At 38.5% G+C, this 12,852-nt stretch overlaps 1 protein-coding gene across 3 annotated transcripts in view; it reads left to right on the forward strand.

Annotated features, from left to right (window-relative positions):
• UTRN (utrophin) overlaps positions 1–12,852 on the forward strand; it is a 514,156-nt gene that overhangs the window by 443,587 nt on the left and 57,717 nt on the right. For all 3 annotated transcript variants that reach the window (XM_042987266.1, XM_042987264.1, XM_042987265.1), the window contains 2 exons: positions 648–722; positions 9,225–9,426. In XM_042987266.1, the coding sequence (XP_042843200.1) occupies positions 648–722; positions 9,225–9,426 (277 nt within the window). The remainder of the gene's footprint in view (positions 1–647; positions 723–9,224; positions 9,427–12,852) is intronic.

Here is a 12,852-nt window from a genome sequence, read left to right on the forward strand (position 1 = left end):
AGTAAGTCTAATTAACATCCATCACCTCACATCATTACATTTTTTATTCTTGTGATAACCCTTAAGATCTCCTCTTTTAGAAACTTTCAAATATACAATACAGTATTATTAACTATAGTTAACCTCTTGTTTCAAAAGATTTGAATATGGACTATAGGATAATTTTAACCATATCTATAAAAGGGTAGAAGAAGCAGATAGATCCGGATGGAAGAAATAAGACTAGCTCTATGAGTAGTGAGAGGGACAGCCTTATTGACAGAAAACTGATTGTCCTTGAGGAAGGTGCCTCTGGAGGAGAATCCCTCCCAGCAGTAGAGAAGGAAGGGCCCTGAGCCTACGGTGTGATGGATTTAAGCCTTCAAAAGTTAACAGGCCATGTTTCGTTTTCCTCATTTCCCTCCTTTTGCTATTGGATAATGCTTTCTTGAAAGCCATGTAGCACTACTTTGGAATGTCTCTCACTATGGTGCTAATGAACATTTAATTATTCTCTTAAATAAATGCTGTGGATTTTGAGAGAAGAGTTTTTAATGAGAACAGACATAATACTTTTCCATCATCTGAAGTAAACAAATACATTCTTGCCATTCAATGTAAGTAAACTAATAAGCATGCTTTTGAATGTGTTCTCTTTCCCATTTCAGCTGACCTGAATAATGTACGTTTCTCTGCCTACCGTACAGCCATCAAAATCCGAAGACTACAAAAAGCTCTATGTTGTGAGTTATTCTACCAAAGTTAATTACTCAGAACTTTGGATTGCATTTGTTGTTTTTTGTGGGTTTTTTTGTGGGGTTTTTTGTTTTTTGTTTTGAGACAGAGATAAATGAAGATGGGGATGTGTTTGGAGAGTAAATCTGATATTCAGTGTATCACACTCAAGGAATTGGCTCTGTTTCTGTAAATGCTCTACTCTTTGCCCCATCAGCATGCATGCACTAGTAAAACAAATGAACATATGCCATTCTCAGTTGGAGAACAAAATTAGCCAAAATACAGGAGTAACATAAAAAGCTTTTTCAAAAATTATGCTGCCACCCAATTTAAAAGGATTAAATCAACAAATCAAAGTAGTAGATCATTGCCTTCTTAGTACTTTGTATTCATTTGGAAGTATAGGATTCCAGGGGTGCCTGGGGGGCTTAGTTGGTTAAACATCCAACTCTTGATTTAGGCTAAGGTCATGACATCACTGTTTGCGAGTTCAAGCCCTGCATCAGGCTCTGCGCTGACAGTGCAAAGCCTGCTTGGGATTCTTTCTCTTTCCCTCTCTGCCCCTCCCCCACTCGTGCACGCATGCTTTCTCTCTCTCTCTCTCTCTCTCTCTCTCTCTCTCTCTCTCTCTCTCTTTCTGTGTCTCTCTCAAAAAGTAAACTAAAAAAAAAAACAGTGTTTCTTCTGCAAGTCTAAGATTTTAAACAGTTTGATTCAATGCAATCACGTAATATAGAAATACTAAAAAATAACATTCTTGATCCAAATTTGAACTGGCACCTAGAAAATTAGATAAAAGTCTCTATTTAAATATGTCTTGAGACCATTAGTATTAGCAACATGAACTTTTCCTGCAGGGAGTTTGTTCAGAGTAATATTCTGTGATAGCCATTTTACTAAAGGGTTATTCCTACCCCCAACACACATACCCAAACAACCTAAATTTAAATAGAAATATGAGTACTTGTAATAATAAAGTATAGATTTAATCTATCTAAATTCTCTTTGTGGTTGTAGTTTTGATGATTGAGTTTATTTAAAGAACATGTAGGGGCGCCTGGGTGGCTCAGTTGGTTAAGGGTCCGACTTCGGCTCAGGTCATGATCTCGCAGTTTGTGAGTTCAAGCCCCACGTCGGGCTCTGTGCTGACAGCTCAGAGCCTGGAGCCTGCATTGGATTCTATGTCTCCCTCTCTCTCTGCCCCTCCCCCGCTCATGCTCTGTCTCTCTCTGTCTCAAAATAACAAAACATTAAAGAACGTGTAGACCTTGTCAGATAGTTAATATGAGAAGTGACCTTTGTCTATATTTTTAAGGCAGAGTAATTTGAATAATTCCAAATATTCTTGTTTGCTACTTTTTGTTAATAATTGTTTTCTGTCTAGGCAGTTCGGTGAAGCTTTGAATATTACTCTTTGCAAAATGATATATGAAAGTTAAAACCTCTTTAAAAGTCAGTAGAAATTAGAATTACATTTTGAGCTGGTAACATGAGGAGAGGTGAGGAAAGAGAAGTATAGAATCATTCAGAAAAAAAGAACACAAAAAACCCCCCACAGCAATGCAAAGCTTTAAAGTAGGGAAAACTTGGGCACCTGGGTGCCTCAGTCAGTTAAGCATCTGACTTTCAATTTGATTCAGGTCACGATCTCACGGTTTGCGAGATCGAGCCCTGAGTTGAGCGCCATGCTGACAACATGGAGCCTATTTGGGATTCTCTCTCTCTCTCTCTCTCTCTCTCTCTCTCTCTCTCTCTCTCTCTTTCTCTGCCCCTCCCTGTGCAAATTCTCTCTCTCAAAATAAATAAACTTTAAAAACTTAAATGAATAAAATAAGGAAAACTTAAGTGATGTGTGGAAGAGAAGTCTCAAGGGCTAAAAACACACCTCCAGATTCATGGATGAAAGAAAACCCGAGGTGATTTTGATGCCCATAATCCACAGAGCCCCAGATGACGGAAGCAAGTGGTGCAGAATCACCAGTACAAAAAAAGCCAAGCCAACACACCCTGGCCAGTGATCTGTATGTTGAGCCAGAGGGGAATAGGAAGTGAATTAGGAACACACAGAAGGGACGTTCAGTGAGCTCAGTGAGTCCATGGTGACAGCAGTTTTGAAAGGGGCTCAGCTGCATGCCCAGTATCCAGCTGACGGATCTGGAAGGTCTTCTCAGGCCTGATGAGCTATAAAATGAGGACAAATGACTCAGGGGCAAAATCTCCATTGACCAAAGACTGCTTTTTGTCATGATGAACGTGGTCCGAGTTTTCAGTAGTACTTCTGGCTGGATAAACGTACCAGCACATTTGGTGTTTTCCTCTGTTGGTTCTTTTGAATTCTCAGGAAAAAACTCCCTCCTACAGTTCATTCCTTCCAATCTGAGAAGAGCAGAAGAGGAATACCTCCTGCTTCTAAACTACATGACATTTAGAAATGTGCACTGAGAAAAGTGCCAGATTGCGTTGGATTATAAATATTCGAGCTGATGTGTTTGGAGCCACCTGGCCTCACTTTCCCCACTGCCTCTGCCCCCACTGCTCTCCAGCCCGGGGCCTTTACACCACTTGTCAGCTCACCTGTTTATGATTAATCTGTTCCTCCTTCTCCTGTCCTTTCTGTTCACTTGAAATGCCTTGACCCTTCCTCTGCAGTGGTCTGCAACCCTTTATTCCTCCAGACACTGTTAAAAATTTACTTCTTTTGGAAACGTTTACAAGCTAATCCCACCTGCCTCCAATTTCTCCAGAACTTTATGATTGCCTATAAGGACTGTTTCTCACCTAAGCACCATATGCTTGCCTTTGTGTAAGAGATAATGTTAAGAGGATTGTCCCGCCCCTGCCGTCTATGGCTTCAGGTCAGGGGTCCTCCCATTTTGTGTAAACCCCCACCCAGCATAAGGACCTAATGTAGAGGGCGTGCTGTCACTGCTCGGTCACTGTTCATTCATTTGTTGGCCTCCACAATTGTGTAGAGACTTGGTAAAGAGACTTGGTTCCCACACTCGAGGAACCTACATTCAGAGATAGCATGTTACACATGGATACACGCTTTCAGCAGATTCTTGTTGCCCTCAGAATGGAATGGTCTTTACCTTGGCCTGTTATTCTGTCCCCTCCGTTCACTGTGCACCACAGAAGACTCCTGCCATCAGCTCTAGTGGTTGACTGGAATGGCCAGCCCTGTATTCTGTTCTTCCTGCCTGGAGACCCCTTGTCTTAGCTCTCAATGTTATTCTTGTCCCACGCCAGGTACCTTCTCTTCCTTTGGCTTCCAGCCTAACTATTGCCTATCTTTAATGGGGCTTTCCATGATTATTTCATTCTAAAGTAGGTCACTCCTGATATTCTGTTGCTTAGATTCAGTTCTTTCCTTGTGTGGCACTTGTCATAATTCTTGATATTCTATTTATTAACTTACTTACTGCCTGTCTCTCTAAATGAGCTAAGTTTTCATGTGAGGGATGAGTCTGTTTTCTTCTCTACCTGCAGCCTCATTCAACTTCTGGCACAGAGCAGTCTCCTAGGATATACAGAGGGAATGATTTGAGTATAGAAGTTACAGGAGTAAGGGTGCCTGGGTGGCCCAGTTGATTAGGCGTCTGACTCTTGATTTGGGCTCAGGTCATGATCTCATGGTTCATGGGATTGAGCCCCAAGTCAGGCTCTGCGCTGACACCATGGAACCCGCTTGGGGTTCTCTCTCTCTCCCTCTCTCTCTGCTCCTCCCCCACGCACGTGCTGTTTCTCTCTCTCAAATAAATAAACTTTTAAAAATAATAAAAATATAAGAGTTACAAGAGTATACCAGAAAGCTGGTGTAAGAGGATTTATGGCAGCACTTCTTACTGTTAAAATTTGTTTAAATTTGGCATATTCCTAAAGGTGATACGATATTGCAGCAAACATCAGCAATCTGATGACCCTCGGGACTGTAAAGTTGAATGAACAAAAACAAGTGGAGAAGAATATAGTACAGTTTGATTCTATTTATTTATAGTTCGAAATAATGAAAAAATAAATGCTGCATGATTTGGGGATACATATACTTTTGAAAACTGAAAGCAAAATGCAAAGATTAGCTGTTCTCCCTGTGATCACGAGGGGAGGCAATTAAGGACATTTCCCAAGGCATTTTCAAGATCCCAGTAACAGTCTCTTTCTTTAGCTGTGTAACGGATTAACGGGGATTGGTTCTACTATTCTTCTTTAGGCCAAACATGTGTATTATACATACTCTTTTGTATTCTTAGTTAATTTTTTTTGTAATAGGCAGTAACAGAGAAGCCAAAGGAAAGTGGTGTCAGAAGAGGGAGAGATACCCTTTGTCATGATGAACAAGGCAGGCTTCCTTGACTAGCAAGCATATAAGCCAGGCCTTAGAAGCCACACAGGATTTAGGCACGTGGCTATTTATCAGGGGTAGGGAGGAAGGGACTTCTATGCATAAGCATCAAAGGTGTGGATGGAGTTTAGGGAACATAATGGAGTCTAAATGGAATAGGTTATGAGCTATCCATTCAGTATTTGGAAATGTCCTTAAAGTCAGTTTGGGTCCACATGGAAGGTCACTTTTTTTCATGAAACCTTTTCTGATTCCTTTGGTTGTTTGTCCCTCATGTTTTCAAAATGTTACATTTAACGTTTGTTTTTTATAGAGTAGGGTGCTGTCAGACCATTTTCTGTTTTGTGGGACCTAGGAGATAGGCCCAGATTAGATAACATCTAAGGCAGAAGGAAGGATCCAGTGAACAGGGACAAGTACATAGTTCAGGCAAAAGATCATGGGTGCTGAACCAGCAGGTGGTGGTAGCAGGAGAGAAGAGGGAGAAGAGGGATTTGTAAGGAGGAGGGAAAACTGATGACTGGGGGGATTTGCTAGTTGATAACTGGCAGAGGGTGAAAGGGAGAGAGTGTCAGGGCATTTCAGGGTTTGCAGAGTCATGGTCTATAGAAGGTACTGACACCATTACTGGATTTCAGTGTAACGGGAACTCAAGATCTTTATTTGCAACATACTGAGATGGAGGTCCCCGAAAGAGAATAGTATAGCTCTAATTGGGAGCAGAACAGCAGGCGTGTGGGTCAGGAGTTTAGGTAGGAGATCAGGATGGAAACCAGAGTGTGGAGCCATCCAGAGAGAAGGCAGTAACTGAAGTAATGAAAAGTAAGTGAGGGTATCAGGGTTACAGAGTGAAGCAGCTGATACAAGTCCTTGAGTGCCACCTGTCCTTCTGAGATATCTGAGGAAGAGAGGGTAGGAGAGGTGCTAAGAAGGAATGGTCAGGTGCCTGGGTGACTCCGACAGTTAAGCATCTGAGTCTTGATTTCAGCTCAGGTCATGATCTCATGTTAATGAGTTCAAACCGTGCATCAGGCTCTGCACTTGGGATTCTCTGTCTCTCTCTCGTGTTCTGTCTCTCTCTTTCTCTCTGTCCCTGCCCCTTCCCTGCTTGTGCTTGCTCTCTCTCTCAGAATAAATAAATAAACTTAAAAAGAAAGAAGGAATGGTCAAAGATTCCAAGAACACGGGAAGAGTTATGGAAGCCCAAGGTCAGGTGCTGAACTGTGTGTTTTTGCAGAACCGGAGAAGTATGATCCATTTCCATTCGATCCCCTGTGCCTCATATGGGGGATTAAAAAAAAAAAGTCCGAAAGTTGGTTAGAAAATGATTCTGCTGTTTGTTTTATTTGCCACATGACTGAGCTGTCATTTGTCTCCCTTGGAAAGGAGAAAATCATAATTTTGTGCAATTTAAATGTAGTCAGTTTTTTAAAGGAACCTAAGTGTGACACATTTCAGGAAGATGTATGGCCTGGCTTAGGCACTAAGGCAAAGTGTCAAAGTAAATCACTAAAAATTGAAGACATGATAGTCTGTGGGATGTGGCACATTACTGTCGCAGCTACAAAGTGTGTTACAAAGGAGGCTTTTCTAGAAGAAATGCAAAGGCAGCACGATCCAGGAAGTGGTCTTTTGGAATTTGGTCTAGTGTCACTTTATTGCCATGTGTGGATACAATAGCAGTGCTGTGTTGCTGGCATAATTAGTGTTGGAACTGAGAAAACTCAGAGCATTTTGGCAGTGTTTGAATATATTTATTTGTATCTGTGTGAAATTATAGTTCTGTAGCTGCCGTCATTCAGCACTTCTCTTTGTCAAATACTATGAAGAATGAATTTGAATTTTGCTCCTGCCCTCTGGAAGTTTATAATTGAAAATAGTGTATGCTGCCAAAAAGTGGGATGAAAATGACATTGAAGATTCTAGATGGTTCTTAGTCTTCTTTCTGATACCATCTCTCACTAACTCATGTAAAACTTACATAAGTTATTTTTATAATTAGTTGACATTTTACCAATAATATATTTGACATTGGAAACAAATGGATTGACCTACTATCCAGACTTGTGAGTTTTATATTTGTTCTTTATATCTCTCTTTTTTTATAAAGTTTTCCCTGTTGGGTTGTTTTAGAAATCATTTTAATCTGTCTAGTTCTAAAGCAGTTCCTTTCCATTGTAGATAACCTGAAAAAAATAAATCATTCTATGTAGTGTTTAGGCAGCTAGAGTGGACACATTTCATATCTTTAAAAACTCAAAATTAGTAGTTATCCAATGGTTAAAAATAGATAAATACGAAGGAAGCTATTCATTCATTTTATTTAACTGTCAAAATATGTCATTGTATTTTTTAAGGTAGTAGTTTTGTGTCAGGCAAAGAGGAAATAGATGGTTATGTTAAAATAAAAAGTTTCCCTAAGCTGATTTCTTTTAATATTAAAAAGTTCAATATGGAGATAGGGAAAACATTCTTTAAAGCCAGAATTTCAGTGAGCAGTCCTTAAATTCATGTGGATTCTGTAATTTTCCAAACCCATTTCTTCAGATCTAGAAGTCATTTCTGTACTCAATAAATGTACAGGTACATGGTAATTTGATAATCTCCTGTTTTCCTGTTCCCGGTTAGCTAATGGAATGACTAGAAGTTGATTAAAAAGAAAAATTAGATAAGTTTTCTTCTTTTTGTCTAAAACTCTTCCTCCTGGCCTGTGAGCATCTCCCGTAGGGCACACGTGCCAGCCCTTCAAGTGCCACGTATCTGCCACACCATAACCACGAGCCACCCACATGTAAGCCACTTACCATCCACACTGCTGTTGTCATTTTAGAGCCCCACCCCCCCAGACTTCCTTGAATTCTTGTCTTTTCCCAAGACATTCTGTCTTCCTGGAATTCTTTCCTTGCTTTACATGGTCTCTTGCATCTTATCCTTTAAGGCCCATTTCAAATCCCCACCTCCCAGGGGAGCATTTTCCAGGCTCCTTCTACTCCCGTATGGTAGTAGCTCTCATAGAAATCTATGTATTCTTCGCCTATTGTATTTTCACTCCTTAGTAGTATGCTTACTCTCCTTCTCTGACTGGCCATCTTTGAGAGCAGGGTCTCCAGCTTGTTCTTCTGTGCCCTGCTCTAGCCTGCTCTACCCTGCTCTAGCACCGGCCAGTCCCACCATAGATGTTCCACACATGAAATGTAGAAGTGGGAGCAAATACATGGAGACCCATGGATGTGGGCCTGTACTGTGGACCTCTTCAAATGTCATGTAGCTACAGTGGCCTATATGCCAAAGCATCAAAGGAAGCAAACCAGGTTAGGATCAGATTGGGAGGGCATCCTAGACCAGGTTTGATTCAGCAGGAAGTAGAGAACAACTTCTTTAACTGACCATTTTCAGTGAGTTTTGTATCTCATGATGTGCATGTTGAAAAACAGAATGATTAGTTTGGCAGTGATATAAACGATGACTGGGAGGGGGTGAGCAGGTTGGTCTCAGGAGTTAGAAGAGCAGTGTCATATTTTAGATGTTCTACTCTTTGGACTAGATTTATTTATGCCTTCCAATATTTATTATTATTATTATTATTTTTAACGTTTATTTACTTTTGACAGAGAGAGAGAGAGAGAGAGAGAGAGAGAGAGAGAGAGAGAGAGCATGAGTGGGGGAGGGGCAGAGAGAGAGGGAGACACAGAATCTGAAGCAGGCTCCAGGCTCCGAGCTGTCAGCACAGAGCCCGACGCGGGGCTCGAACTCACAGCGTGCGAGATCGTGACCTGAGCCGAAGTTGGGCACTCAACCTACTGAGCCACCCAGACACCCCAGTGCCTTCCTATATTTAAAAGTAGAAAGAGCCATAAGAGAAAAGAAAAGTCACAAAAGGAAAGTAGGAAGAATTGATATTCCAAAGAGCAAAAAAATGGGATCAGATTGAAAAGTAACAAAGTTTAGATACAAAAGCATGAAAATAAGAGATGCAGATAAAAGAAGAGTTTAGAAATATAAGAATATCAATGTTACTTATTTCTTTAAAAATTGAGATTAGCTTGAAAGAGTAGATTCTTAAACTGAAGAAGCTAAATACTTAAGATTAGAAATGTTTTTGTTCTAATGTTGTTAGGTTGTATAATGTAATGCCTGTGCGTATTCCTTTTTCTCATCTGATTAGTGGATCTCTTAGAGTTGAATACAACAAATGAAGTTTTCAAACAGCACAAACTGAACCAGAATGATCAGCTTCTTAGTGTTCCAGACGTCATCAACTGTCTGACAACAACTTATGATGGCCTTGAACAAATGCATAAGGATCTGGTCAATGTTCCTCTCTGTGTGGATATGTGTCTAAACTGGTTGCTCAACGTATATGACACGTAAGTTGGCCTTTTTTCTCTTTAAAATATAATCGTCAAATGAAATGTGTTGATAATGCAAAATGTGTAAATTTTGAAGTGACTTTTTTGAAAAGGTACTTCCAAAGTACTTCTCTTAGTGGAAATATACATGTTAATTGTTGTACAAGAATAACTTTCCAAAATTTGAGCTCTTAACCAACAGTATAACGAAAAAGAATGTCCACCCATTATTTCAAGATTTTGTTTCAGTTTGTAAATGGTGTCAACTTTGTCGTATCATATTTGCTAGGGGAAACCTAATATAAATAAGTCCTATTTTCTTCTTCCAGAATGTCTTTTGGTGTGTCTTTTTTTGAAAGATAAAAATTTATATTTGTTATGAGTTAAAATAATTGACTGGCTCATAAGAATCCACTCTGCAATTTTTGTATGACAACCTAAGAGCAATTTGAATGGCAATTAAAGGGATTTAATTTCTCTTTTGGTATTAGCTTTATTTATTGCAATAGGGGTGATGTGTTTGTATGGTATTTTAAGTAATTTATGCTATAGGACACTCTAATATCTGTAATTTAATTAGATACTCACTGTTACATAAAGAGCACTCTCAACTTCCAGCATAACTCATTCGCCATTAATTTGGCTTTTTTGAATGTGACAGTGCATTTGTGAAATAATCAATTCTAGAAAGACCTGCTGTGGGCTGACATTTTTGAAACATTAGGAATTATTCATTCTTCTGGTAGGGGGTAAAAGTATGCAAAGATGAAATAAGAAAATGAGAACTGTTGTTTTTCTCTCAGACCCTAAAAGTTATTTTCTATTAATTAGCTGCATAAAAATTTGTGTTTCTCATCCTCTTATTTGATTTAGAGAGGAAGAAGATAGATGATAGTTTATAAATCCACACGTTTAGCAGCTGATTGATTCTGTATAAGAAGTAAATGGTGACAACAATAGCTTTAGGGATGATTTGATTAAAATTTTGTTTATCCTTTTGTTTAGAAAACTTTTCCTCTCTCAATATTCATAAATATAACAACAAAGTTTTTTTTTATAAAAAAATAAATAGCCTTTGTGTACTTTAAGACTCTTAAGAAACTCACCAAAGAACAGATAGATAGCATGAATCTCAGTTATAATAATGAACGTGGGATTTACTATCTCCCTGTCTGGTATCTTTTAATACATTTTGTGTTAATGTGATTTTTTTATACTTCTAGGGTAAAATATGATTCTTGGCATTAATTCACTATTTAGCTAATCTTCAATTTTTTAAACCCCCAAAAGAGATATTTTCTATATAGTAAATTCATCCAAAGAGCTGGTCAATGAAATGTTTTAACTACAAAGCCTGTAACTTAATTTGATGGCCTGGGAAGAATGCTAAATTCATACAGTACTTAATTAAGAAGTTCATTAAGTTCTATAGTGGCAAGGTAGAGGTGCATATTTTGAGTAATGATTTAAGGAAGAATTGGAGAAAATGTTCAATCACCCTCCTCCAGTTCTAACACACTGCATTAGTTTGCTACGTCTGCCATAACAAAGAACCACAAACTAGGTAGCTTAATAAAAGAAATGTATTTTCTCACAGTTTTGGAGACTAGAATTCCAAGATCAAGGTGTCAGCAGGGTTTCTTCTGAGGCCTCTCTCCTTGGCTTATAGATGGCTGCCTTCTCTCTGCGTCTTCACATGGTCTTTCTTCTGTGTGTGTTTGTGTTCTAATCTTATAAAAACATCAGTCATACTGGATTGAGGCCTACCCTATGACCTCATTTTAAGTTAATTACCTCTCTAAAGACTGTATCTCCCAAATATAGTCACATTCTGAGGTATTAGGTGGATAGAGCTTCAATACACGAATTTTAGGAGGATATAACTCATAACATATAACACATACATCTGCTATTTTCACTGGACAGCCCGAAGGGAATAGTGCCACTTAGGTGAGAAGGTAGAATGTGAATGTGAAATGTTGTGATTCCTATTCTAGGGAATCAAATGTTGGCACATTTCCACTTTCCATCATCAAGTGTGGACACATGGAAAATGCTACACTAAAGTACTGTTTCTTATTTAGAAAGATGGTTTCTTGAAATTTTCCATTTTAAAGGAAAAAACGCTTTTAGGATTTATTTTCCTTCCATGCCAAAGAAACGTAGTGAAGATCGTGCTGGGTCCGAATGGTGTATGCATTCAGTCTGGTTTTCTATTTTGGAGAGAAATATCATGAATTAACCTAAGGGCGGGGGAAAACCCCACAAGCACAGTTAATTATATGATGGTAGTCTCAGATGGCCAGAGTTGATTGCCCAAATTTCTCTAACAACTGTGATTTATCAGTTTGTCTAAACAAGAGTTATTAACTCTTTTCAAGTCATTAGTTTTCTTTGAGAATCCAATGGAACTATGATCTTCATTATCCAATGCACTAGGACATTTTGGACCCTAATAAGTCTCTGAACTTTGGAAATGGCACCACGATCTAACCTTTCCATTCATTCAGCTATTTTGATATTCACTCATTAACCATATATTTTTTAACTGCCTTACTTTGTGTAGTGTGATACAGCCAGAACTGATATTTTCAGCTCTTGAAGTATACTCAGGCGGCTCTTGAAATAATGAGTGATACACACCCAGGAGATCAGAGGATTCTGGAAGTAGAAGTACTTTGAGGATCTTCCATTCTGCCCTCTTCATTTTACTGATTAAGAAACTGAACCAGTGAGACAAGACAATTTGTCCATAACCACCAATGCAATATATTAGTGGTAGATAGGGAACTAATACTTGGGGTTTTTGATAATAACTTGACTATTTCTGCCGTATCACCATATCGAAGAAAAATAGTATTTTATAAGTTATATTAAGTTTAATTTTTTTTTAAGTTTTAACATGTGTCCAACTCCTAATATTATGATTTTTTTCAAAAAAAATCTTTTCTTCCCTTGTGAATGATGAGAATCCAAATTTTTGGTTCTGGTTGCTTGGCAGCCAACCACTGCACTTTTGGCATCTCAATATCTCATCTGAAAAACTGAGATAAAAATATCTACTGTGCTTACCATACATAAGATATTTATGAAGGGCAAATGAACTACTATATGTAGAAAAGGCTTTCCAAACTATACAGATAAAATTTATTCCATTTATAAGTTCACAGCCTCACTCAGTCTTCTTCTTCCCAGGTTAAAAAGCCTTCATTTTATAATCTTCCTTCTAAATTTAATAGAAATCAAAAATGTTTAAATCATGATTTAAAGCAACAGTCCGGAATGCTTGGTTTAAATATTTTTGTCCCACAGAAAATATTAACCTCATTTGCTACAGTGGTAACTCATTTTTCTACTATGCCAAGATGGATATAATTTTATAAGGTACATATCTTTCTAGTTAAACTAGTTTCAGAAGTTACTTATGAAGACTATCAGGGAACC

The sequence above is a fragment of the Panthera tigris genome, chromosome B2 (genome assembly GCF_018350195.1).
Source record: "Panthera tigris isolate Pti1 chromosome B2, P.tigris_Pti1_mat1.1, whole genome shotgun sequence".
NCBI lineage: Eukaryota > Metazoa > Chordata > Mammalia > Carnivora > Felidae > Panthera > Panthera tigris.